General features: G+C 42.4%; 1 protein-coding gene across 2 annotated transcripts in view; it reads right to left on the bottom strand.

Moving 5' to 3' along the window:
• Nucleotides 1-8,206: 8,206 nt before the first annotated feature.
• Znf507 (zinc finger protein 507) overlaps nucleotides 8,207-27,802 on the bottom strand; it is a 39,072-nt gene continuing 19,476 nt past the window's right edge. Inside the window, exons 6-7 of one of the 2 annotated variants that reach the window (XM_059274789.1) lie at nucleotides 20,351-20,485; nucleotides 8,207-8,511 (exon numbers count right to left, since the gene is read on the bottom strand). In XM_059274789.1, the coding sequence (XP_059130772.1) occupies nucleotides 8,508-8,511; nucleotides 20,351-20,485 (139 nt within the window). In that variant the 3' untranslated portion in view covers nucleotides 8,207-8,507. Of the gene's footprint in view, nucleotides 8,512-19,822; nucleotides 20,242-20,350; nucleotides 20,486-27,802 lie in introns of those variants that run through there. The other variant, XM_059274784.1, reaches the window with a different exon arrangement.

Here is a 27,802-nt window from a genome sequence, read left to right as displayed (position 1 = left end):
AACTCCAAGGTCACAGGCATCTGTGTGGTGCACAGACATACACATAGGCAAGATAGCCCCCCCCCAAGATAAATAAGATAATAATTTAAAAAATCTTTAAAAAGATTTGGTACATGAAGAGATAAATGTTTAATTGATTTAAACAATATGCAGTATATAAATGCACCATCATTTCATACTATAGTTTTTATGTGCTTTTTTTGGGTGTGTTATAAGTTCTACACTGTGGAAGAGAAGAATGGATGTTGGAGAATATCAGTCTGTCTGCCTCAATTCAAGTGGAAAACATGTTCTACTGAAGGCCAAGGTCAATTGTGTTTTGTGTGATGTACACTAGTAGTCTTGTTTCTCAACTCTTTGTCAGCATCTTAAGCAGCATGATTAATAAAGCTAGTGTGTGGGAATGGCTTGGAATGGAAGAGCAGAGCCAAAATAACTAAATACCAGTGAATGGCCCAAAGTCAATTAAAAATGACTGATTATCTGGTTTGGTATGAAATGGAGACTCTCTCATTGTACATGCTTTTCTTTTCATAGAAGAATAAACTTTTCTTCAGCATCAGTTCTAAAAACACTGCCACTGAGCCACACCCCCAGCCCCTCACTGGGGGATTCTAGGCAGGTCTATCTCTGAGTCACACCCCCAGCCCCTCACTGGGGGATTCTAGACAGGGGCTCTACCACTGAGCCACACCCAAGCCCCTCACTGGGACATTCTAGGCAGGACTCAACCACTGAACCACACCCCAGCCCCTCACTGGGGCATTCTAGGCAGGTGCTATACCACTGAGCCACACCCCAGCCCCTCACTGGGGGATTCTAGGCAGGTGCTCTATCACTGAGCCACATTTCAGTCCCTCACTGGGGGATTCTAAGCAGGTACTCTATCACTCAGCCACACCTAACAGTTCTGGATTTCTCCTTTTAAACTGAAAATGCAATTTTATGATATAAGTTCTTCTTGAAGAGCTATCTCTAGGTCATAGAAACTCAACTAGTAGGCATTTGTTAAATGATTTAGTAAACTGGCTGAATAGTGCTGTATAAATGCAAATTACTGGGAGGTTGAGATTCATTGGTCTAACCCTTCAGGTATTTCATACAAGGCAGCAGTGCAACTACATCCTGATTCTGCACTTCTTTTCACAGAAGATGAATGCTACTGTTGTAGGGTTTTGATAGAATTACGTATCTTTTCCTTTGTGCCTGTCTTCCGTACACTCTGTTTGTTTGGTGTATTACACTTTACTGTTGCTGTGATGAAACATCATGACCAAAGCAACTCACAGAATGAAGGTTTTGTTGGCTGTTACAGTTCCAGAGGAATAAGAGTCCATCTTGGTGGGGAGGTAGAGCAGCAAGCAGCAGGCATGGCAGCTAAAGCAGGAAGCCGGGAGCTCACGTGTTCAGGTGCAAGCTCACGTGAAGCAGAGAGAGCAAACTGGAAACTGTGTGAGTCTTTAAACTACCAAAGCCCACATCCAGTGGCATCTGTCCTCCAGTGAGGCCATACCTCCTAAACACCCGCCAAACAGCGCCACCAGCTGCGGACAAAGTGTGACACACATGTGCCTATGGGGGACATTCTCATCCATTTGGCAAGGTATAACATAGCTGGGAAGTATTGTTGCGCTCTGCCCATTTAATGGTTTTTTTTATTCTTTGACAATTTCATTCACAGATATGATGAATGTTAGTTGTTTTCACCCCCTTCTCTCTCACACCCCTCCTGCACCCACTGAAGCCATTCTTCTTTTCAACAAGTCCCTCTCATATCTCCTTTATGTCTGTAACCCACAGAGTTTAATTAGAGTTACCGACATGAGTGTGGGAGCATGCGCAACTCATCAGTGGCTACACTATTGAAGAAAATGATCTCACTCCAGCCCCAGCAGTCATCAACTGCCAACAGTAACTCAGGGAGGGCCCTTCCCTTATCCATGATGAGATGCTGATAGGCCAAATCTTGTGCAGGTAACCACAGCTGCAGCGAGCTCATGAATTCGATGGTGATGTGATGTCCAGAAGACAACTTCTTGTTGCATAGTACTCTGCACTCTGTGTCTTACACTTTTCCCCCTGCCCCTTCTGTGACATTCCCTGAGCCTTGGAAAAGGTGATATGGCTGTCCTAGGATGGGACTTCGTATTCCATTATCTTTTATTCTTGCCATTCTGGACAGTTTTTAACCCTTTCCCACTGTAATAAAAGGCTTCTCTGATGAAGGTTGGGGCACACCCAATCTCAGAGACCCAGAAGTTGAGACTGAAGTATTGGCGGTAACCCCACCTTGAATAGTGAACAAGAGCTAGGACCTCTCTGTCCTTTGAATCCTTCCTTGAAGATTTAAATTTATTTATTTATTTAGTCTCTCTATTTGGGCCATGACTTGCTGGTGATGTGGAGGCCAGAAGAAGGTGTTGGATCCCTGCTGTGGGATGTTCTATATGGCAAATGTGTTGCTCTGATTGGTCAATAAATAAAACACTGATTGGCCAGTGGCTGGGCAGGAAGTATAGGCGGGACTAACAGAGAGGAGAAAAGAAAGAACAGGAAGGCAGAAGGAGTCACTGCCAGCCGCCACCAGGACAAACAGCATGTGAAGATGCCAGTAAGCCACGAGCCACGTGGCAAGGTATAGATTTATAGAAATGGATTAATTTAACCTGTAAGAACAGTTAGCAAGAAGCCTGCCACGGCCATACAGTTTGTAACCAATATAAGTCTCTGTGTTTACTTGGTTGGGTCTGAGCGGCTGTGGGACTGGCAGGTGAGAGAGATTTGTCCTGACTGTGGGCCAGGCAGGAAAACTCTAGCTACTAATGGCGCCCAATGAGTTGGCAAGAGTTTCCACCTAAAACCTGAGAAAAGATTCTAAAATGGAGCTAAAAACAGCTTCCTAATTGTCTCTCTCAAATGAGCAGCAGCCTGCTGGTTTGAGCTACTGGCAGGTTCCTAGCATGCACGCTCGACCTGCAGTATGGCGGGAATGAGGCCTCTGCAAGTGGCACATTAAGCTGCGTGGTGGATTTAGCTTTTGCTAGTACAAAACAAGAAAAGAGGTTTCTGGGCTACACGCTGCTTGGATAAAAGCATAGACCCACAATAGCTCCCAGAGCTGGCGGAAAATGTACCACCACCATGTTGGGAAGCTGAGGTGGGCAGAACCAGCAGCCACAGCTGCTGCAGTTTAAAGCAATAGATTCACAATAAGACTGATTCAGATGTAATAGTTTACAATGTGTGTAAAATATACGTAGGCTTGAAAGAGACAAAAAAGGTGATATATACAGTTATATAAACAAATACATAGTTTTAAAAAATAAAGTCTTTAAAGAGACAGTAAAATTAATATAAAAAATAAGCCATGTAAAGATGAATATTACACAGAGAATTGGATTGTGTTGTCTTTGGGATTTTTAACTGTAGAAAAACATTTGATCGTAAAAGATGTTGAGTTAAACCAATATGTATATTTTAAAGATACCTTGACTTCAAAATTTGGATGTAAGGATGTGTTGCCTTGGAAAGGAGGCTCTGCTTTTGTTCCCACAGAAAGCCAGAGGCTATGGATTTGTTCCAGATTAAGATACATCAGGTTTGACCAGCCAAGACCCCCTGAAAGTCTCCGATGACACCATGGCCCAGATGATCCAACATCCAGAAAGGTTTGAAGGCAACTGGCTCAGACAATACAGCCTCATGGACTATTCCATAATCCTAAAATTTTCTTTGTGTCCCCATAAGATACAGCGCCCCCTCCAGTAGGAAGTAGTAAGAGAAGCTACGCCCAAATTCCCAAATTATATGTAATTTTACTTTAAGGTTAAAACCTTCCTTTTTGAAAAAAAAAAGAGAAAGAAAGAAAAGAAGAAAAAGACAATTACTAGTTTTAAATACTTTACATTGGATTGGATTGTTTTATATTGTATACAAATTATATATATTGAAATTGATATTGTTAGAAAATGCTATATGTATATTTCTAATTGTACTTATACCACTCATTTAACAATGCAATTTTCTGATCCTTGAATGTTATTATTACCAACTATTAGGATATAAAGAAATGAAAATTAGTAGTTAGACATTACAATAGAACTTGTAGTCATATTAGATATGTTTTAAAAATTGAGCAGATATATTTTAGACAGGTCATCTTCAAACCCTTCAGAGATCTACAGAATATGGCATTTAAAATGTTTTAATAACTTAGAAAATTTTTCTTTTTTGAGACATGTCAGTTCCTGGCAGTACCAATCTACTTCAGAGAAAATATGGGCATTAAAGAAACTGCATATGGAGTTAACTTTCATTGTGGCAAAAGTTAGCCACTGGACAACAAAGTATCCTCAAATCAACAGGACAAAATGGACAGACAGGACATGAAACAAAGGACTACTGATTCTTGCCAAAACAAGTGTGGTTATGGCTTTATCGAAAGGCATCTCCTGAGGCCAGGACAATATGGCACCATCCCTGAAGTGGCCTTCGCAATCCAGAAAAGGTACAGTGCCCTTTTCTTCGAAGGCAGCTGAACAGGCAGTGGGCTGATGGCTTCTGATGTGCAATGGAACAGCAGCTGAAACAGTTATTCTTGAAGAGTAACTAAGCTCACACCTCTCAATAGTAGACTGGCATTTGATAGAGGGATGTGGAGAAGAATGGGATGCTGAGATGAAGCCATATATACACAGCTAAGAAGAATGGACAGTTGAATTAAAAAACCATCAACAATTTCCAGAATTTAAAATCCTGAATCATGACATGACACTAGTGGAATTTAGGTGTTTCTGGTACATTGACTGCTCTCACCCAATGTGAGGTTGAACTGTTGACCTTGTGTGTACATCCTACTTCACAAATGAGTCTGTCAGATACGCTAAGCCTATAGGCTGAAGATGATGCCCCAGCACTGCGGAGAAACCTCAGGTGACTGTCCAGGCAGCTGGCTGTTTCTGTCAACTCACAAATTTTTTGGAAATTGCTTGCATGCACTTCCTGTTTTTGTTTTTGTTAGCTAATATTATTTCCTCCTTGGGTCTCTGAGGGAGTTGAAGATTAGTTAGTTATAGTTGAAGGTTAGTTAGTTATAGTTGAAGATTAATTAGGATAGAAAGTGAATTAGATACATTTTGGACTTACCAAAATAGGATAGATAATGAAATTATTTTCTCTGAATTTGTCAAATACAAATGGACTAGACATTGTTAGGTATTTATTACTTGTATATATTGTATATAGTTATTGTACTTTTGTATATAGTTTTTCTTTTCTTAGTTATAACCTTTTTCTTTTTTTTTCTTTTTATTAAAATAGAAAAGGGAAAATATAGTGGTATTTTATTTGTACTGAAATGTGATTTTAATTGTATGTTAATAAATAAAGTTGCCTGGGGGTCAGAGCTATTAGAGCCATAGCAAGAGTGTGGCGGTGGTGGCGCATGCCTTTAATCCCAGCACTTGGTAGACAGAGCTAGGTAGATCTCTTTGTGTTCAAGGATACAGCCAGCATTGGAGACACACGGCTTTAATCTCAATCTCAACCATAGAAGACCTGGAAGTCTCTACAGACAGGCAGTGACGAGGCAGTCATATGTTTGGGTCTGAGCGGCTGTGGGACTGGCAGGTGAGAGAGATTTGTCCTGACTGTGGGCCAGGCAGGAAAACTCTAGCTACAGATCCCCCTGGAACTAGAGTCACAGGTGGTTGGGAGCTGCCTAGTGTGGCTGCTGACACCTGAGCTCTAGTCCTTGGAAGATCAGCAAGTGCTCTTAACTGTTGAACTGTCTATCTGTCAAGCTCCTTTCTCCCCGGCCACTGTAATTTTAAGTGACATCCATAGATGATGGTCAAACACAGGGCTGATTTGTAAAAACAAGATTTATTTTATGTCTATGGGTGTTTTGCCTACATGTATTTCAGTGTAGCATGTGTATGGGGTTCACAGAGGTAAGAGGGTGTTGGATCCCCAGGAACTGGAGTTACAGATGGTTATGAGAAGTCATGTGGGTGCTGGAAAAAGAACTCAGGTCCCCAGGAAAAGCAGCTAGTGCTCTTAATGGCCAAGCCACCTCTCCAGCCCCCGATTTAGTTTTCTTTTCCTCCCTCTGACATTTCCTACTTGATCACTAGGCCCTTTGGTAGAAAGTGGAACACTATTCCTGGCCTGCATTTCACTGTTCTGCACCAACAGGTTGGCATCTGGACCTCAGGTTTTTGGCTGCTTTGGAGCACCAGTGTCCTGGTGAAGAAATGACCTCTTCCAAGGTTACACTGGCATCCCTTAGAGCCTTTGCACAGCCTGGGGGACAATGTGTGTGTGTGTGTGTGTGTGTGTGTGTGTGTGTGTGTGTGTGTGTGCAGGTGCTCACAGAGGCCAGCAGCAGAGGGCATCAGATCCCCTAGAGGATGCTTTTCCAACCTTTGATTTGCCACACTTGTTTAAACTTTTCTTCTTTTAAGACAGGGTCTCACTGCTGTGGGATGTTCTGTATGTTAAATGTGTTGCTCTGATTGGTTAATAAATAAAACACTGATTGGCCAGTAGCTAGCAGGAAGTATAGGCAGGACAAGGAGAGAGGAGAATTCTGGGAAGTGGAAGGCTGAGTCGGAGAGACGCTTCCAGCCTCCACCATGACAAGCGAGATGTAAGGTACCAGTAAGCCATGAGCCATGTGGCAACTTATAGACTAATAGAAATGGGTTAATTTAAGATATAGGAACAGTTAGCAAGAAGCCTGTCATGGCCATACAGTTTGTAAGCAATATAAGCATCTGTGTGTTTATTTTATAAGTGGGCTGCGGGACTGCCCGGGTTTGGCAGGAGCTGGAGAAAACTCCAGCTACAGTCTCACTATGGAGCCCTGCCTGGCCTAGAACTCTCTATGTAGAACAGGCTAGCCTCAAACTAACAGAATGTATTTATACACACTCTTTAATAACTTCATCTCTAAACCCAGATGTGCGGGAACCTTGCTCACTCTCAGTACAGCTTTTGGTGGATTGGACACATTTGTTTCCCCCACCCCATGCTTCAGATGCAACTCATAGCTGCTGTCCCATCAACACTATCCGTTCCTCCCTGGCGCCTGTCACAAAGAAAAAATTTCAGTTCTCAGATGGGACTTGAGATGGTTCAGTGCTTAAGAGCATGTCCTGTCTTCCAGAGATCCTGAGCTTAATTCCCAGGATCCACATCAGGTGGCCCACATCTGCCTGTTATTCTAGCTCCAGGGAATCCTACCGGCACCTGTGTGTGTGTGCCTCTTTGTTGGCCTCTGTGTGTACACCCATGAGTGTGTGCGCCTGTGCGTGTGTGTGTGTGTGTGTGTGTGTGTGTGTGTGTGTGTGTGTGCACACAAACAAAAGGTTCTCAGACAAAATGAAAGGACCAAGCAGATGCCATAACAGGTTGCTCAGTCTTCTCTCAGAGATCAGGCCTCAATTTCAGTTTCATGAGACTTGAGCAAGCAGTTTCTGGGAGGGTCATGAACAAAAGTCCTTGCAGTAGCTCCCTTTCTGCACGTACTCTGATTGCTCAAGGTTCAGTCGATTGTTTACTGTCTGGGACCCCCCACCAAACTTAGAGCTACACGCATGAGTCAAGGACAGAGCCTGGGCCACTGAGTCAGCCCCCACAGTCACTATGTGCTAGGCCAGCCAGCCTCCATGGCAGCTCAAGGGCAAAGCCTGGGACTTGCCCTAAAATGGGTAACTGTAACTCCCAACTAACCCTAGCCAATTAAAAGTTACTAACATGATTGCCACTGACATAAACCAATCCTGAGCCTGTTCCTATGTATTCTGTAGACCCCAAGCTCCCTTTGCTTTAAAAACCCTGCCCCATTGCTACTCAGGGTCTCTCCTGCTCTGCTGCTGCGTCAGACAGACGTAGAGTCTCGGTTAAGTAATAATAGTAAAAAGACTTTGCTTTTGCATCGGATTTGGTCTCTTGGTGGTCTTTGGGAAACTCTGGATGTTTAGCATTTGCAGACTGACCACTGGGTTGCCCCAGGTTGGCATAGATGTTGGTGTTCTTAGCTGTACAGTGCTACTGGAACTTTAACGCCTGGAATTCTCTGTGAACCAGGTTAGTCTCAAACTCTGCCTACTTCTGCCTCCTGAGTGCTAGAGTTAAAGGCATAATCTACCACATATGGCTTATTTTTGGATGAAAATGAAGGATTAATTTTATTTTGATGTGCCTCTTTGTGTGTGTGTGTGCAGTTGCCTGTAGAGAAGGCATCAGATCCCCTGGAGGTGGCGTAACAGGCAGGTGCTGGGATCCAAACTCAGGTCCACTGGAAGATCAGCAAAGGTCTTAACCACTGACCCATACCTTCAGCCCTAGTTTTTGGGATTTTGAGACAGGGTCTTGCTATGCAGCTCAGACTGGCCTTGAATTCTTGATCCTTTTGCTTCGTCTTCCCAAGTTGGGGGAATCACAATTGTGTGCCCCCAACTCCTGTCTCCATTGGCTTCTTCTGCATACCTTTTTGTAGAATCTTAGCTGCAGGGAGCAGAAATAAACCCAACTTAAGATTTCAATCACATTCCGCTATACTTTCTCTCACGAGCCTGAAATAAAAATTTCTAACACCTTTTGTGATTGGATACACTGAATTTAAATAGGACTGCAGCTATAAACAAAAAGAGCAAGCTGTGGATTGATGTGTCTATTTCAGTGAGCTGCAGCCATGTTATTTCTGAATGTGGAGACTAAAATTAATAAAATGACAAGGAGAAAAAGCCCAAAATTTGGAGACATGTCCTGTAGTGATAGGTCTTTAAATAACACCAGCAGGTGTTAATAAAAGATCTGAAAAAGTGAGTAACATGCTTTTTTTATTTGTATTTATTTAGAGACAAGTTTGCATTGTATCCCAGGCTAGCCCCCACTCACAATGCAGTGGAGACTGAGCTTGACCTCCTGATCCTCTTGCCTCTACCTCCCAAGCGTTGGAATAACAGCTGTGCACCACGATGCCCAGTATGTTTTATTTTGGCAAGGGTTTTTCCAGGTCACTGTGTACACACTTAATAGGTAAGAATTTTATTTAGTTTTTTTTGTGACTTGAGCTTTGAGCCTGGGGTTTTCCATATACCAGACAGGAGCTCTGCCATCTCAACAGCCCTAAGATAACATTTTTATTATTAATTTTCCTTATTTATTTTTATTCTGAGGCTGGAATGTAGGGCCTTATGCACACTGCATACATTGTCTACCACTGAGCCACACCCCATCTGTAGTACCAATTTAAAACTGTTTGGTACTGATGCCAATGGCAATGACATGGATATTTATAAGTACTTTGTTTTAATGAAGGGCAGAGCTGAAAAGTAATGCTCATATCAGAACTGAAATGAAGATGTTTAGTTCTGTTCAATGTCAGTGGGCTGTCACCTCAGATCAAACTGTTTTCCCTGGACTAGTTAGGCCTGAGCTCACAAGGATTCCACACTTTCTGATCTGTGCAAATAAAACTATCGACTATCGACTTAATCTGAAGAGTTCATGTCGCTGAATGTTACTGTAGAGGTACCCATCATATACTCAATTTTGCAAACTGTTATAGAATGGCACCTTGCTCTATGTAGTCAGCAACCCAACTAGTATAAATTTGGTTAAGTGGTACACAAAAAGACCACATCTGATGACTTCATTATAAAGCATGGCATTTCATTATATCGTTTTATAATAGATATCTAAAATCAGACTTTTTAATTTGAAGACCTACTGTAATCTTTAGCAAGGTAAATAGTTCAAAGTGATTGCCTGTTATTAAAAATAACACTCATTAAGCTGGTATAATTTTACCTATACTTTATGGATCAAGAGATAAACCTAGATACTAAATGTAGTAAGGTACTGCCAGGAAAATGGGCTTACAGCCTCTAAGACAGTATGCAAACTGGGGTCTGTTGCTCATGCTGGATCCTGGGATCTACACCCTTTTTACCTAAGCAAGCTGTTGCTTAGTGACGACCATGAACACACTGGTCAGGGCTGGAGAGCTGGTTCAGGGGTTAAGAATGTCCCCTGCCCTTCCAGGGCACCCACCTGTGCTGCTCACAACTGCCTGGAACTCCAGCTCTTGGAAACCTAATGCCCTCTTCTGGCCTCTGTGGGAACTGTATCCATGTGTCATAGATACACTCATAAATAAAAATAAATCCCTAAAAATAACAACAAGCCTGGAGACACAAGACTTGTCTGATGCTTTATTGAGCCAGCAGTGTTCTCACTTGACATTCTGGATGGTTGACCTGAAAGAAACCTCTGACTTGTCCTCAGCCCTTTTACAGCAACGACAAAGCCGAGGCCCTCAGCACCAATGGACCTGGCTAAAGATGGTTCCCTTTGCTGTAGCATAGCTCAGACTCCAGCTAGTGGTCAGCCTGCTCCAGTGACTTTACTAAGCTCATCCCACACCGTGGTGGCAGAGGCAGGCTCTGTGACCAAGTCACTACTGAAGGGCCCACAGCACTGAAGAGGAAGCCTGGAAAGTGACTCAGACAATGGTAAGGCTGACAGGAGGAACCCCAGAGCAAATTGTTTGGCTTTACATGCCTATCAACGGAAGTATTGACTATAGAGTTTTGAAAAGGTAGATAATGAAGATGACAGAGGGGCCAGTGAGATGGCTTAGTGGGTGAAGGCATGTGCTGTGGCAGCCTGGCGACCTGAGTGTGAGCCCAGGAAAGCACATAAGGATGGAAGGAGAGAACCCACTCTGTTTTCTTCTGACCTACACAGACATGCTGTGACACACACATGCCCCACTCACACAGGACAACTGAAAAGGAAGAAATACAATCCAGCTCTGAACACCTCTATGAACACAGCTTTCTTTACAATGTATTTCGATTTCTGGTAGCTGTAGAGCCCAGATTTCAGCACTGTTTCAGAGCCCTTTACATTGTGTGAATATATGTCACTGTGATTGGTTTAATAAAGAAGCTGGCTGGTCAACAGTTGGACAGGATAAGGCTAAGCAGGAGAACCAGACTAAGAACACTGGGAAGAAGGGCAGAGTCAGAAGAGTTGCCAGGAGATGCAGAGGGAGCAAGACATGCTGGAGGGCAGGTGAAGTCACGAACCACATGGCAATACATAGACTAATAGAAATGGGTTAATTAAAGTTGTAAGAGCTAGTTAGTAACAAGCCTGAGCTTTCAGCGAAGTATTTATAATTAATAGTAAGTCTCTGAATGGATATTTGGGAAATGGCTGGCAGAAGAGAGCCGATCGTGGTCCTGATGGAAAGTCTGACTACACAGTAGCTGTATCAGAGAGTAAAAATGTCAGCTTTGTGAGTCATACACTATATCACCCAAACACAGTAACACAGTTTCAGAAAATAGTTGATAAAAAAGTTCAAAACATTGAAATGAGGATGTGGCTGAGATCCAATAAAACTTTATTTATGGCTGGGCGGTGGTGGTGCACGCCTTTAATCCCAGCCCTCGGGAGGCAGAGCCAGGCGGATCTTTGTGAGTTCGAGGCCAGCCTGGACTACCAAGTGAGTTCCAGGAAAGGTGCAAAGCTACACAGAGAAACCCTGTCTCGGAAAAAACAAAACAAAACAAAACAAAACAACAACAACAAAAACAAAAAACAAAAAACAAAAAAAAAACCCAAAAAACTTTATTTATGGAATCAAGTGGTAAGCTGGACTTGAAATGGAGGCCACAGTTTGCTAACCTCTCATCTATACCAGCACTACCCAAGGGAAACCAAATGTAAACCATACATGTGATTTAAGATTTAGTAACCACATTAACATGTGTTGTGATTTGGATATAAGTGGCTGCAAAGGTGCATGTGCTAGGTTTGGCTATGAGCTTTTGGTAATTGATAGTAACCCAACTATGGATTCACCATTTGATGCTACTATCAGGAGGTGGGGAATGGCTGGAGGAAGCAACTCCTAGCTATGCCCTGGGTAAGTCTATCTTGTTGCCTGCCTGTCTCACCCCTCTGCTTTCTGGCTACCATGAGCTGTGAAGTCTGAGGTGACCACCATGATGTCCTGCCTTCCTGCAGTGTGACAGCAAGAGACAGATGATCTTAGACAGAAGCCTCAGGACCTGTGGGCCAAATCAACCTTTCTAAGGTTTTTTTTTTTTTTTTTTTTTTTTTAAGTTTTGTTCTGTTTTTGGTTTTCCAAGACAGGATTTCTCTGTGTAGTCTTGACTGTCCTGGGACTCTCTATAGACCAGGCTGGCCTTGAACTTATTAAGACCTACCTGTGCTGTGGGATGGCCCATTTGTACGCTGTGAATGTGTGTTGCTCTCATTAGTTGATAATAAAACTGTTTTGGCCTATGGCAAGGCAGCATAAGGTTAGGCGGAAAAACCAAACTAAGGAGGGGAAGAAGGGTGGAGTCAGGGCAGATGGGAGCCAGCTGCCCAAGAAGCAAGATGTCAGAGAACCAGTAAGCCACAGGCTATGTGGCAATGCATAGATTAATAGAAATGGGTGAATTTAAATCTAAGAGCTAGTTAGTAATAAGCCTGAGCCACCGGCTAAGCATTTATACTTAATATAAGTTTCTGTGTGTTTACTTGGGACCAGAAGGTTAAGACAGAGGAACTCTCTGCCAGGAATTTGGGTACATGTGGGACAAAAAGCTCTGCCTCTGACTACATATGGCGTCCAATGTGGGGCAGCTCCAGCCACATAAAATCTGAGAGGTTAAGTTTGTGTCTCTCATGTGGGCCTAGGTACAGAGATGTATACCCTGGCTGGTGGGGTGCATGCTTGAGCTACAACGTGGCAGATTCCTGCCATGGTACACAGAGGTGTTTCCCAGCTGTGCAGTGCACTGCAGGGCAGGTTTAGTTTTTGCTCATACAGACAAAAAGGGTTAAAGATACACAGTAAGAACAGATTCAGATGAAAAAAAAAAACTCTAAATGGGTTACAATGTGTTTAAAAATACACATAGGCTTGGGAAAGAGAGAATGAAAAGGGTAGAAACAATTATAGAGTTAAAAAAATTAAAAGTAAGAAGGAAATAGAGTAATAAAAATATAAGCCATGTAAAGATGAAAATACAGAGTCTGGATTCTAAATTTTAATATGTTGTCTTTATACTTTTTGACTGTTAATGAGCAAATAATAACTACTAAGAGAACTTGGATTATGGAAACTGTTATATTAAACCAACCTATATATTTTAAAAATACTTTGACTCCAAAATTTAAAAAGATATGTTCCTTTGAGGGGAGAAGTTGTGGTTTTATTTCCACAGGAAATGAGAGGCTATGGATTCATTCTGGGTTAAGGAAAATCAGACCCCCTGAAATCCTAACTATTAACATGGGGAAATAAATCTAAATTAAATACAAGATACGTAACATATATTTTACCTGCTCAAACATAAAACAAAAAATTATCTTTGGCTGGCTTGTGTACAATGCACAGTTTATACTTGTATTAATACAGATATGTATATTACCTTTAAAAGTTTATATATTTTCAGAATAAGGGGACCAGACACCAATAAAAACAGATGATTCAGGTGATCCAGCATCCAAAACAACTTCAAGGCTGCTGAGATGATCCAGCCCCAAGGAATTCTCCAGCCAAGACTTAACAATTATCCTAAATATCTCAGAATTCCCAAAAGGTTACCAGTGCCCCCAATCAGCAGGAAGTAGACTAGAGAACTATGTCCACATTCCCAAAAAAAAATAATTATAGATGTTTGTCCTTGTTTAAAGGGTTGGTTATAAATTGTTATTGGTCATAGTCAATCTCTTTCTAAAGAAGAAAGGGGAATATGATAAAAAATGATGGGGAAAAGGGTAGATTATTATGATAAAAAAAGTAGATTATCGAACCTACTTTAATCCAAAAAACAACAGTTAATCTGTAGCTACAGTTTTCCTGCCTGGCCCACAGTCAGGGCAAATCTCTCTCACCTGCCAGTCCTACAGCCGCTCAGACCCAACCAAGTAACACAGAGACTTATATTGCTTACAAACTGTATGGCTGTACCAGGCTTCTTGCTAACTGTTCTTACAGCTTAAATTAATCCATTTCTATAAATCTATACCTTGCCACGTGGCTCGTGGCTTACCGGCATCTTCACATGCTGCTTGTCCTGGTGGCGGCTGGCAGTGTCTCTCTGACTCAGCCTTCCACTTCCCAACTTTATTCTCCTCCTTGTCCTGCCTATACTTCCTGCCTGGCCACTGGCCAATCAGTGATTTATTTATTGACCAATCAGCAACACACTTGACATACAGACCATCCCACAGCATTAATCTCAAAATATTTTATACTGGTATGGATTTTAGTTTACTGATATTTAGAGTCATTTTTTATTATACTGTATATATATTTCTACTCTTGCTTAAGATATTATGTTTAAGCAGCTCATTTAAAAATGTAATGTATAATTAAAAAATACAGATTAATAGTTATTTATAATAGTCAAACTTACAGTCATGTTAGTTAGGTTTTCTAGGTATACAGAGATATATTTCAGATAGATAGGTAATCTTCAAACACTTCAAAGATCTACAGAATATATTTAAAATTTTTTAATAACTTAGACTTTTTCTTGACAGTGAGACCTGTCTGCTCCTGGCAGCATCAATTACTTCAAAGAAGATGATGGGCACTGAAGAAACTCTATATGGAATTTGTTTTGTTTATGGCTAAAGCTAGCCATGGGGGCAAAGAAACAGCCCTTGCCTCAATTACTGACAGTTACTGTCCAAACTGGACCAGAAGAGTGCAAGAAAGGCAACTGCCAAACTTTGCCAAGACAAGGTAGGACAGTCCTTCAACATTTCCTGCTTCTAAAAAAAGTCTATCAGATATGCTAGGCCTGTAGGCCAGAATGGAATGCCCCAACATTGCAGAGGAACACTGGGTGACTGTTCAGGCAGTGAGACATCTCTGTCATTAGGTAACAATGCATCCTTCTGGAGTCTTTGATGAAGTTGAAGACTACTAGATAGTTATAGTTATAATCATAGTTTTCCTTAGTTATGATAGAAGGTAAATTAAATATAAAACTTTAGATTCACCAAGATAGATAATTGAGTGTTTTCTCACACAAATAGACTAGATATTGTAACTATAATTCTTGCTGGATAACTGTTTTGTTACATGTAATTTTACTATGTTAAAGTTAAAACCTTCATTTTTTGATTAGACAGAAAGGGAGAAATGCTGTGGGATGGTCCTTCTGTAAGCTGTGAATGTGTGTTGCTCTCATTGGTTGATAATAAAGCTGTTTAGGCCTATGGCAAGGCAGGATAAGGATAGGCAGAAAACCAAACTAAGGAGGGGAAGAAGGGCAGACTCAGGGCAGATGGGAGCCAGCTGCCCAAGGAGCAAAATGCCAAAGAACTGTTAAGCCACAGGCCATGTAGCAATGCATAGATTAATAGAAATGGGTGAATATAAGAGCTAGTTAGTAATAAGTCTGAGCCACTGGTCAAGGATTTATACTTAATATAAGTTTCTGTGTGTTTATTTAGGACCGGGAGGTTGAGACAGAGAAACTCTTGTCAGGAATTTTGGTACAGGTGGGACTACTTGCCTGTCTCTGCCTCCTGCTGGGATTAAATGTGTGTGCTACCACTGCCCAAGTTGTTTTTTTAAAGGTATTCTGCCACAGCAATGAAAAGCTAACACAAAGTGAAAATGACTTTACCATGGCTTATTTAATTCAATATAGCCCAAATATTTTAACACAGTCAATATATAAAACCTTTGAGATACTGTCCATTTCTTTTCATATTAAATCTTTGCAACTGTTGTTTTTTTACACTTTGTGCACAAGTCCCAACTCTAGTGCTCAGTAGTGACATGACTATGGCTGTCATGTGGGACCCTGTGATCTGGACCTAGGTCCCCCATGCTGTGATCTCTACAACTAACTTGTCAATGCATTATTGAGACTTGGTCCTTGAAAAGTAGAAGACAGGACCACATCAACCTACAGAGCACAGGACAAGGGGGTATAGCTATCAAGGAGAGTGTTTTGGTTTTCATTGCCTCTAGCTGGGAAGGTCTGGTATTCTAGGGCACAAACTGTACTGTAGTTAGGTGAAGCACCCCTGGCCTCTGCAATGAATCTGATATCAAAAGATTATTTGGTGATAGACCACAAAAGGATCAAAGTATGAGCCCAACCTTGATGGGCCTTCACTGGCCTTTAGTAGAGTTCTAACTACAAAAGATCAGTACTGAAAGCATTTCTGTGTCTGACGCCAAAGATAAAGAACTGTTTAACAAGGAAGAAGGCCCAGAGCCTTTAAGTGATGCTTGTGAAATATAGCAACTACAAGCCAGTGATAGTTCAGGGAGTTGACAGAGCTGATTAGTAAACCCCAAGCACCTCTTGGGGAGCTGTCAATGATTCAAACACAAGTTTCTAAATCAATAAACCCGACACAAGAATGGATGTGTGCTGTTAATGAAACTTAGAAACAGGTGTTTTTAACAAAAAAATTTATTACCAAAATACAATATTTAAGTCAATACATGACAAACTCCTGTAAAGCAAAATAAATTATTCTAATTTTGCACAGTCCTTCTGAAGGTAAGGAAGTGCCTGGTGGCCGGCTGCACTCTTCTGCACAGGTGGCTTTAAGGCTTGCAGCTCCATGTGCAACATAACATGACCAAATGCCAATCGTCCAGTTTTAATGACAGTGTCAGAAATCAACTGTTGCTTTTTTACATCGTATTCCAGAAGTTTCTCTACTTTGGCTACAGAAGCAAAGCCATAGTGTTACACAATACTTATTTCTTTAAAAAAATACAGATCCTTATGCTCATGAACGTCAAACTCAAGTTTCTATTAAATATATTTATAGACTATTACTTTGAGCACCTTGCTGTACAATTAAAAAAAAGATTAAATAAGTGTTTATGAAACTAGAAACAGAGTCTGCTCATCTTTTGTCAAGCCAAGTACGCTGGGGAGGTGTGATGTAAACATGATGCTCACGTTTGCTTTGTGAGGAAAAAAGCAGAACATGTACAAAGCCATCAGTGGTTACCATAACAGGACTGAAAAGTCCAGGGCAAAAGCTTCAGGTGGTATTGCTGCTTGATGTGCTCTAGACACAGAAAATAGAGTAAGCATGTGGCTGACAGGTCAGTGGGGGCACCTGCCAGATTCCTATGGTCACAGCAAGACGATAAAGCCCTAAAATAATAGTTATAAAGATCACAACCGTCACCTTTCCATCTCATGTTTACTGAGTCCAGTAAATGTCTTTAAAGCAGAATTCCCTGTCCAATCATAGAACTGCAGGTGGTCAGCGCAGAAGATAGACAACAGGGTTCCCATGCCAAAGCGTACAGCAGTAGTCAGTATACTCCTGTGGCCAGTGACCCTGACTGTGTCTCCCCCAACAATGACAACCACACACGCATGCTTCTGTTATTATGAAACTTGCTTCTTGGTAGAGACTGGTTAAGGCTTGCTGCAAATGTTAGCAGGTGTGCAGTGTACCAGGCACTCTGTCCCTCATCCAGGCCAAAGAGCTCATAGGAACAGATGACAGTGTGGAGGCTTTGAACTTTTGGGTTAATTTTCCCCCATGGGGTGGAGGAAATTTTAAACTCATGATCACAATCATGTAAAGATTAGGAGGCATCATTTTAAGAGCCATACTGCTGGAATGGTGGGATGTTTTGGGTATTTACTATTTTTTAAACAAGTCTAGAAAATTAAAGCCACAGAAAATTCACTGAAGGCTAATACTGTTTAGACTAAAGCACAATGAAAAATAGATCTAGTGTGTGTAGCAGTGGGTGACAAAAATGGAAACATGGAAATTATTTGCATTTGGCATTAAATATAAATGTTTTAATTGTGAAAATATGAGAAAATTTATTTAAATCCACAGAGTGAATTTAGGGGAATCTAATTAGTATCAATAAATTAATTTTTTATTAAAATCCGTGTATCAGGAATGAATTAACTTTCACAAATAAATTAAGCCTACCTTGGCCAGGTGTGGTGGCACTTGTCTTTAATCCCAGCACTAGGGAAGCTGAGGCAAGTGGATCTCTTCAGTTCAAGGCCAGCCTGGTCTTCATAGTGAGTTCCAAGTCAGTCAAGGCTACACAGAAAGGCCCTGTTTAAAACAACGACAACAAAAAAGGCTACCTAAAATCAAATGGAAGAGTGACAAAGTTTTATCCAATTTTCTCTAGTGTCATCAAATGAGTGGGGGGAAAAGATAAAGCAAATCACAAAGTGTTTCCACATACTGGCCCCTGCAACAGTTCTCAGTGCCCTGGGAAAGCCAGGAACTCATTTCCTGGTCACTTGAACTTTGGGAACAAATGCTGTAAAAATCTTGTCAACACAAATGGACCCTTTCCTTCCAGGAGCTGTCTCTCACCTCTAAGTGTGTAAACAATACCAACATTAACAGCAATGCAGAATCTGCTTTAATGCAACAGTATGTAAGTGATCAGAAATACAAAAAATGGCAACACCCTGTTCGCCTCAGCCTCCGAAATAATGACATGAAACATGTGACTAATGAGGTCACATCTGCATGGTGTAAACTTTAGCACAAATGTGCTGCGAGTTTTCAGTATGTCTTGCATGCTAACAAATGGACTCCTTTAGAAATAGACTATAGTCACTTGCCAATGGTGTTTCTGACAAGAAATTGCTTTTGGTTTTCTTGTGGCAAGATGTACATTAGAGAAGAGTTCAGCTGCTGAGCCACATCCTCAAGTCTCCCAAACTCTGTTCCTTATAGACTTTATTTTTTATTAGTGTTTTGCCTGAATGTATGACTGTATACCACAGGTATACCTGGTACCTGAGGGTGGCCAGAGGGTACCAGATCCCCCAGAACTAGAATTACAGATGGTTGTGAGCTTACTGGGAATCAAACCTGGATCCTGTAGAAGAACAGCCAGTCTCTTAACTGCTGAGCCATCTTTCTAGTCCTTTTTGCAATTATTATTTGGTTTATTTTTTTGAGGCAGGATCTCACTTTGATGCCTTGGCTAGCCTGGAATTTGCTATTTGACCAGGTTAGCCTCAAACTCAGAACCCAGCTGTCTCAAGTTTTACTGTCCTTCAGTCATTCTGTATTGTTCTGTTACACCACTAAACTCTAAGAAGGAAAAGCTCAACAGCTGACTTTCAGCTCTTATTCTCCAAGTGATCTCTCTTTTAACCCCAGGTGTGGATTAGAGCCTGTCCACCACACCCGGCCGCCCCAAAGCATTTCTATGGCCCGGTGACGCAGACAATGTTGGTCCTCTGCTGCTTAAGGAGGCGGTCAGGTAACTGCTGCTGCTGGAGGAGGAGTGGGCTCACTGTGTTCACATCGCAGAGAACCTCTTTGAAGCCACCCATTTCTGTGAACCTGAGATTTGGTTGAGTCTTGTGGGGAGTCACTATAAATTTGAAACAATAATTTACTTCCCAAATGTGATTTGTGATCCCTCTTCCGTCTTTTTTAGGGAGTAAAGGGCCATCCCCTACACCAAGTCTGTGATAAACTCTTATTCACAAGGAAACGATGTATAAAGCCTATTCCACAGCCCGCTGCCCACTGGAGACAGTGGGAACCACCTTCTCCCATTTGCCACTTTCCCTAGCAGAGCCCTGGCCATTGTAGAGCTGGCAAGTGTGGCTCTGCAGGTCCTTCTCAATTCATTTGCTCGCACCTCATTGTGAGCCATGGTAAGCTTTTAATAATCAACACTTGACACTAAGAAGGGCTGACAGGCTCACACAGGGTCACAGCTCTATTTCCCCACTCAAGCACTCAAATACCAGTCACAACACCTGCTTCCCTGTGTCTAGTGATGGCACTAAGGTTGACCGGCAGTTCGGAGGGTCCCTCCCACATGCTCTCAGCTAGTTGGTGTTCAGGGCTGTGCTGTGGTCCTTGTTCAGGATGATGCTGACAATCTCCCCCTCATGTTCTTTCATGTGATCCAGGAGGCTTTCCTTGCTGGTCGACTCGAAGCCACAGATGCAGCAGCAGAAGAGCAGCACGCAGTACTCAGTGCCTGGTGCAGCCAAGCTGCAGCTCCTTCCTGAGATGTCAGAGTTGCTGCCTGTGGGGCTCAGTTTCTCAAGCTCGCTGGCATCTAGGACTTCACTGGGCAGCTGGGAAGTCAGCTCCGAGGATGACACCAAGTCTTCTGGACTGCCTGTGGTAGGGTCAGCTCTCTCTCCACTGCTGGTTAAGAATGTTTTCCCAGGGGATTTGCCCAGGACTCTTATAAAAACAGAACACAGCAAACTTTCAGTGGGTTGTGCTGTAGGATAGGAGATGACCCCTAGCCTTGCTCTGTAGCTAGCAATCAGTGAGGGCTGGGATGGCATACCTGCTGCTTTGTGAGATTGCATCATTGATGGCCTTGTTAACTTGCTCATAGTTGTAGTTCTGGTCACTCGCATGCTTCCACATGTGTGACTTCAAGGAAGGGGGGTGGCTGCACACATACCCACACAAGGAGCACCTGGAAGACAGGTTCCAGGGAAGTTACAACCATCTCACAACACTACTGAAAATTCACGATGGTTTTATGTGAGAGCCACCTTTCCTGGATAAGTGTCTCTCTTCACAGCAATTGGGGACCACCACAGAAAATCACAACTGGACACATTTACATCACAGCTCCTGCATCTATGGCTCAGGGAACATCACCGAAGAGAAGGAAAAAAGACTGTAAGAGCCAAAATCCCAGAAGTCTGCTGTAAAACAGTCTCTCTGAGAAATGGCTGCATAAACAAGACTGGAACAAAGGCAATATCAATGGTCTGGTTTACACTGAAGGGGAGAATTCCACAGGACCCCACGCCTAGACAAAGAACTACAGGCAACTAATGGCTGCCGAGAGGGAGAGTTAGCCTCTCCCAGCAATGAGCCTCCTTATACTGGTTGTCCAATGCAGGATGGTCAGGCCTGTAATCACACACACAAACAAAAACAGGTTCAGTAAGTTGTATCTATCTATGCTTGTGAATATATATACATGTAACAATGATTATCAAAGAAAACAGGCTATCAAGTTGAATGTTGGAGGACATCGGAGGTGTGAGGGAGGATGTTTGGGAGAGACTAAAGGGAAGAAAGGCAGGAGGGAAAGTGATGTTATGCTATTTAAATAAAAAACATTAAAAGCACATTTTAAAAACTCACAATGGTTTTAACTGTAACCCCCTAAGTGTTCTCAGTTGAACCACCATTCACAGAACTTGAATTTTCACTGGTCCTAAGGCACACACAGACTTCACAGGGTACTAGAAAGAAGTATAAACAACAAGAAAGAAAAACAAGGGAAAGAGATGTTAACACCAGCACCAGGGGACCCAATGCCCCTTTCTGACCTTCATGGGCACTGCATACATGTGGGTCACATAAAATAAATACATCTAGAGAAAAGCTGAGTTGGAGAGATGGTTCAGTCAGTAAAGTGCCTTCCACAAATAAGTGAGCTACCACATGGGTGCTGGGAATAGAACCCTGGTCCTCTGGAAGTGCAGCCAGTGCTTTTAAATGCTGACCCATCTTTCCAGCCCCAAATTCTGTTGTAAGTAAATCTGAGTATCTTGCATTAGTGTGATCTGTTACAACTCTGCAGTTTGAAGTTGTACTCATCGTTTGTCTAATTCTGCTTAGAATTAGAAACACACAGCTTTGTGCATCCTATTGCAGTGTCTTGCTGAGGAGCCCCACTGTCCTCACAGTCCTCTGTGCTCTGCCTATTCACCTTGACTCCTAGCAACCACCAACCCACCCTGTTTTCAGAGACAGGGTCTCTAACTGGTCTGGAACTCACCAAGCATGCTGGGCTACTGGCCAGCTACTAGCCCCAGGAAGCCAGCAGTCTCTGCGCCCGCCCAGCACTGGGATTAACAAGCACTACCATGTCTTTTCAGGTCTTCCTTCTGTGAGTTCTGGACCTGTCATGCAGATCACCATGCTTGCTCAGGAGCACTCTACTGATTGAGAAATCTCACTTGCTTGCTTCTAGCTTTTGCTACTATTAATAAAGCATCTGTATGCATGTTTTCTGGGGAATAAGAGCTTTTATTTTGTAGGAAAACACCTCAGTGTATAATTTCCAGCTTATATTGTACAAGTATGATCTTTTTGGACGATATAAATGTGCTCAATCACAAGCCTAACAAAGCAGATCTCTCAACTCTTCCCTATACCCATGAGAAAGGGCTGGCAAACAGTTAACTTTTATCCTAACTGATTCCAACTTACTTTTAAGATAGCAAGTGGCACTTTTTCATTACATATCCTAAGGACCACTGACCTTGAGAAACACTAGCCCACTTGCCAGCAATAAAAACCTAATATATTCTCCCTGTGTAGTCTGGGCTACCTTTGAAATTAGCCTCCTGCTTCAGCCTGAATTTAGGATCACAACATATGTCACCACACCTGACAAGGCTAAGGCAACTCTTTTCCCCAACAAAACTTTTATGTATATGGATGTTATGTCTGCATGTACATCTGTGCACTATATGCATGTAGTGTCCTCACAGGGAAGAAGGGGGTAATGGATCTCCTGGAACTGGAGTTACAGGTGGTTGTGAGCTGCCATGTGGTACTGGGAGCTGAACCTGGGTCCTCTGGAAGAGCAGCTAGTGCTCATAACCCCTGAGCCTTCTCTCCAGCCCCATGACTAGGCAACTCTTAACAGAACTTCCAAAAACTAGAAACCTGAAAGGACGCTGAAGCTCACTAATAATCCAAGAAATCCAGCAGAGTCATATGAGATAAAAGACAGTGTGCTTATGATGTAGTGTAGAAGAGTCTCCATGATGTGGAGAGATGGAAACGCACCAGTTGTATGTAAGGGTGAACACAATGAAGAGCATTTGCACACATCCTGGGCTTTTCCCTACAGGCTCTCCAGCACATGTTCACAGTGTTCACTATGGCTGTGAACAGCAAAAAGGATGTAGCTTACAACTACTGCTTTCCCACCAGAACACAGAAACAAACTGGTTTATTTTTACATACTGGAACATGATAGAGGAACACCACCAACCAACCAAAAACTATATTTATTCCTCACAAACCAATGTCAACATTGGTCCATAAAAAGGAAAACCAGCAAGAAAGGTTTTTAGTACATTTAAAAATATTCCTTGTAAAATGTATTTTATTTGTTTTATGTATGAGTGTGTGCTTGCTTGTGTGGAAGTCAGAAGACAACTTTTGGGAGTTAGCTCTTTCCTCCTTTAAGTGTATATATGTACAAATATATACACACATAGTAATGCAAGCCTATAAACCCAGCAACTCAGGAGGCTGAGGCAGGAGAACTGTAAGTTTAAGGTTACACAGTAAGAACCCATACCTCAAAAATGCAGAAAAACAAAACAAAACAAAAGCAAAAAAAAAAAAAAAACCCAAAGAAAGAAAAAGAAAAGATTCTCCTAATTATACATACGAAGATAAGTTTAAAACATGACTTATGTGCAGAGTGTGACTTGAACCAACGGAAAAGCCCATCTTGTAAAACTGTTAATATTTTCTAAATCAATTTAGAAGTTTAACATGATCTTAATGTAACAGAGTAATTGAAGAGAAAACCAGAAAGGCTAATTACAAAACTCATGTGTATCTATATATTATTCATTCAAAATGGTAAGAAATAGCTACTAAACAGAAACATTTAATTCTTCTTTTTGTTTTAAATTGCACTCTCTTATTGTGTGATGTGTGTTCAAGACTGGAGGCCAGACAGAGCTTCCAGGAGTCAGTCCTCTCCCCTTCCCTGTGGGTTCCAGGAACTGAACTCAGGTCATCAGGCTTGGCTGCAAGTGCCTTTACTCACTGAGTCGTCTCGCTGGCCCCGAACTCTACTTCTTAACTACCCATCCTCCTGCAAAATTTGTTTAATTTTCACATTCAGCTAAAGAAATGTTTTATTTTGAAACTCATCATGGGAAAGTGGTATGAATGCAATTCACAAAATGATAAACATAGCAGGTAGTCCCTGCTGAAGAATAATACCACCACACCCTGGGAGGGAGCCTCGTCTCCCAGATCTCAAGCCTGTCTTCCCCAAAGGGGACATCAATTTTCTGATGTTTTTATTATATCACTTGCTTTACTTCTTGGTTTTATACCCATGCACCCCTCCATCCTATCTGATGTATCACTCTGTGGCCCACTCCTTGGGCTTTTGCTCCCTCTGAGATTCATCCACATGGATGGTGTATAGCTTATTTAGCTTACGAGGTGCCTGCTTCTACTCTTGATTTTTACTCTTGCAGTTTGGAATTTCTTTGAAAGAAACTGCAGGTGTAAAACTTCTAAGGTGGACGTTAACCTGTACCCAGAGCTACAATAATCTGTTCTGAGTGTTTTCTCACTAAAATCATGTATTTCAATGGGTGTGACATTCGACCCTAGGGAAGTTACTCCAGCAGCACTGTCGAGCCGTTTTGTTCTGTTATGTCAAGTGCCATAATAGATACCTAAATAAAAAATTCATAAAAAAATCAAACATGTCCCCCATCATTCTTTTGGGGAGTCTATTTCCTCCTGTAATTCATAAGAAGAAAAAGGGAAAACTCCACCTCTACACCTAAGACACAGGACTCCTGAGACTGTGTGTGGGCCCCATCTTCTTGGCATCCCTCACCTTTCCTGAAGTGTGGAGCACAGCACTTAAAATAAAAATTTTTAAATGATTTACTTATTTTATATGTATGGGTGTTTTGCCTGTATATATGTCTGTGTGTCATGTGTGTACTTGATGCCTGTGGAGGTCAGAAGAGAGCCTCACACTTTCTGGAACTGGCGTTACAGACAATTCTGTGGTGATGGGAATCAACTTGGGTCCTCTGGGAGAGCAGTCAGTGCTCTTACCCACTGAGGTATCACTCAAGCCTGGGGCATAGCACTCTGAAGGCACTTTCAGCATTTATAGTGTCAGGGATAAACCAGGAATGATGACATAGATGCTTTTTAAATTAATAGATACTTATGTAGGGAGGGAATCACGTTATTTTAGATATAAATGTCCAAATAACTTTTGGAGGTCTGTGAAGGACAAACACATTCAAAGAGTTTTGGGGGAAGAGGGGCATGGTGGTGCATGCCTTTAATCCCAGCACTCGAGAGGGAGAGGCAGGTGTATCTCTGTGAGTTGGAGGCTAGCCTGGTCTACAGAGTGAATTCCAGGACATCCAGGGCTACACAGAGAAACCCTGTCTTGAAGAAACAAAACAAACAAACAGAACAACAACAAATAAAGATTAAAAAAAAAAACTTTCTGTGAAATCTCATAAGCAGAAACGCTCTTTAGTGACTCACACAGAGCACTCCACTTGCTCAGCTGAGAGCACCCCCTGTGTTCTCAATCTCTTTACAAAGTTCTCCACCCTTCTCTACTGAGCAGACACATCTGTAAGCTGTTCTGCTTCCTAATGAAGCCAGGATTCCAGGAACCCTTTCCTGACCTACAACAAGGACACTAACAACAGTGGATACTATGACGGGAGTCCCTGTGAAGACAATGGGGACACACTGAGGAGGTTCAACAGGAAACAATGCCCACTTGATCAGAGGGGACCTCAGCTTCAGGAAGGAGATCTGAATGCCATTCACACATCCTTCTTAGAATGTGTTTCCTTAGCTGAATCTCTACATTTCCCATAGCTTAAAAAGTGAGCTGGCAAGATGGCTCAGTGGGTCAAGGTGCTTGCTGCACAAGCCTGGTAACCTGGTTTCAAACCCCTGGGACCCACATAAAGTTGGAAGGAAAAAGTCAGCTTCACAAAATTGTCCTTGCCGACATTCTTGTTCCCATATACATACTTCACACTCACACTCATAATAAATTGTAAACTGAGAATGAATCACTGTTATGCTTTATTCTTTACATTTACTTACTTGTTTGTTTATTGAGAGAGAGACAGACAGAGAGGGGGAGGGATGGGGGAGAGAATATGAATATGCAAGCAGGGATGTGCATCTCATGGCACAGGTGCAAAGAACAACCTGTGGAGTTGGTTCTCTTCTTCCACTATGTGGTTCTGGGGCTCACACTTAGGTCATCAGGCTTTGCCCACTGCATGTCTGAAGTATGAGCTGCCCCTACTGACAGCACTGCTGTATACAGCAGGAGTAGGGCCACAGGGGTGGGGCTCAAGGGTTCCAACCTGGCCCAAGTTCTGGCAAGCTCTCTGCTTCCTGGTCCAGAGGTATGAGCAAGCCAACTCCTGTGCCTGCCTTTGAGGTCAGAAGCTGCTCCTATCACCATGGATTCTACCATGCCACCCCACCACCAAATGACAGCCAGACAGAGCCTCTCCCTAAGTTGGTTCTACCAGGTGTTTCAATTCAGCAACTAAGAAAGTAGTGACTACAATCATGGCACAGCACTACCCTGACTACTTCACTGTGCTCACCTTCTTCACCAACAAGTACCTTCCACGGTCACATGCTCTGCTGAGTCAGACTGAAGAGCTGACCCTATTTCAATCTGATCCAAATCCATCAAGTTCCCAGAGAAGGGAGAAAGGACAATGTGTGTTTTAAAACAGACTAATAGAGCACATCTACTCACCATACTAAGAGGGCAGCAACAGCCTACCTCCATCTAGGAGAACATCCCCTGGGAGCACAGGGTGGAAGCACCCAGACAGTAGCAGCCTGGGCACACCTGCCCTGACTTCAGCTGCCACCAATCTACTGTTTCTTTAGTGGAGCTGCCTGTTGACACTGTGACAGAGCCATGAGCACTTCCACTATGCATATCTGTCAAGGCAAAACCATCCCTGTGACATGAGAAGACAAGCAAACAGTCTAATAGTCAACTGCTGGCCAGTCTTGACAACCCGTGAGTAAGCCACTGCTGCCTCAAAGCTCTGGAATGACAGAACTAACACTTTCTATGATGATCAGAACACCCCGTCCATAACTGCACAGAACACCAACGTTGTCATCAAAAGAAAGCCAATGAGGAGACTTAGGGCTTCTCATGTCTTGACTAACAATAGGTCAGAATTACTCTACAGGCTCTGCATCACGACTTTATCATTATAAGGCAGTTAACACAGCTGCAGGCAGGTGCTGCTTGAAACAACTACTTCCCTGGCCTGGGCCTTTCTTTGGTTAGCCTCCAAAGTTAACTGCTGTGAGAGAGCCAGATGGAAGCTAGGAGAAGCTGAATATCTTATGATATATTAGGGAGGCTGAATATGTTTTTAACATGCTAAACATCTCAATAGAAATATTGCAACCAAGTTTGCATTACTACATACAATTCATTTTCTATGCATTTGCTGTTGTTACTTTTTAGGTAGTGTCTTTCTGTGTAGCTCTGGTTGTTGTGGAATTCATTATATAGACTAGACTGTTTTTGAACTCACAGAGATTGGCCTGCTTCTGTCTCCTGAGTGCTGGATTAAAGGAACGCACCCCCAAGCTTGGCTTGCTTTCTTTTTCTTAGATTTATTTATTTTATTGTTTTATGTGCATGGGTGCAGCAGTGCACGCTTGATGTCCACAAAAGTCAGAAGAAAGCACATGATCCCCTAACAGCAGTGAGCCACCAAGTATGTGCTGGGGATGAACCTAGGTCCTCTCTAAGAGCAGCCAATGCTCTTAACTGCTGATCCAACTCTCCAGCCCTCATTTTCTATGCTTTAAGAAGTAAGACCTAGCAGGGAGGTGGTGGTGCAGGCCTTTAATCCCAGCACCCAGGAGGTAGAGGCAGGTGGATCTCTGTTGAGTTCTAGGATAGCCAAGAAAGGCTGTACAGATAAACCCTGTCTCAAAAAACAAAACAAAAGAAAAC

This window comes from Peromyscus eremicus, chromosome 1, assembly GCF_949786415.1.
Source record: "Peromyscus eremicus chromosome 1, PerEre_H2_v1, whole genome shotgun sequence".
Lineage (NCBI taxonomy): Eukaryota > Metazoa > Chordata > Mammalia > Rodentia > Cricetidae > Peromyscus > Peromyscus eremicus.
The sequence above is the reverse complement of the archived record's forward strand: the minus strand, read 5'-3'. Positions and strand labels throughout refer to the sequence as shown.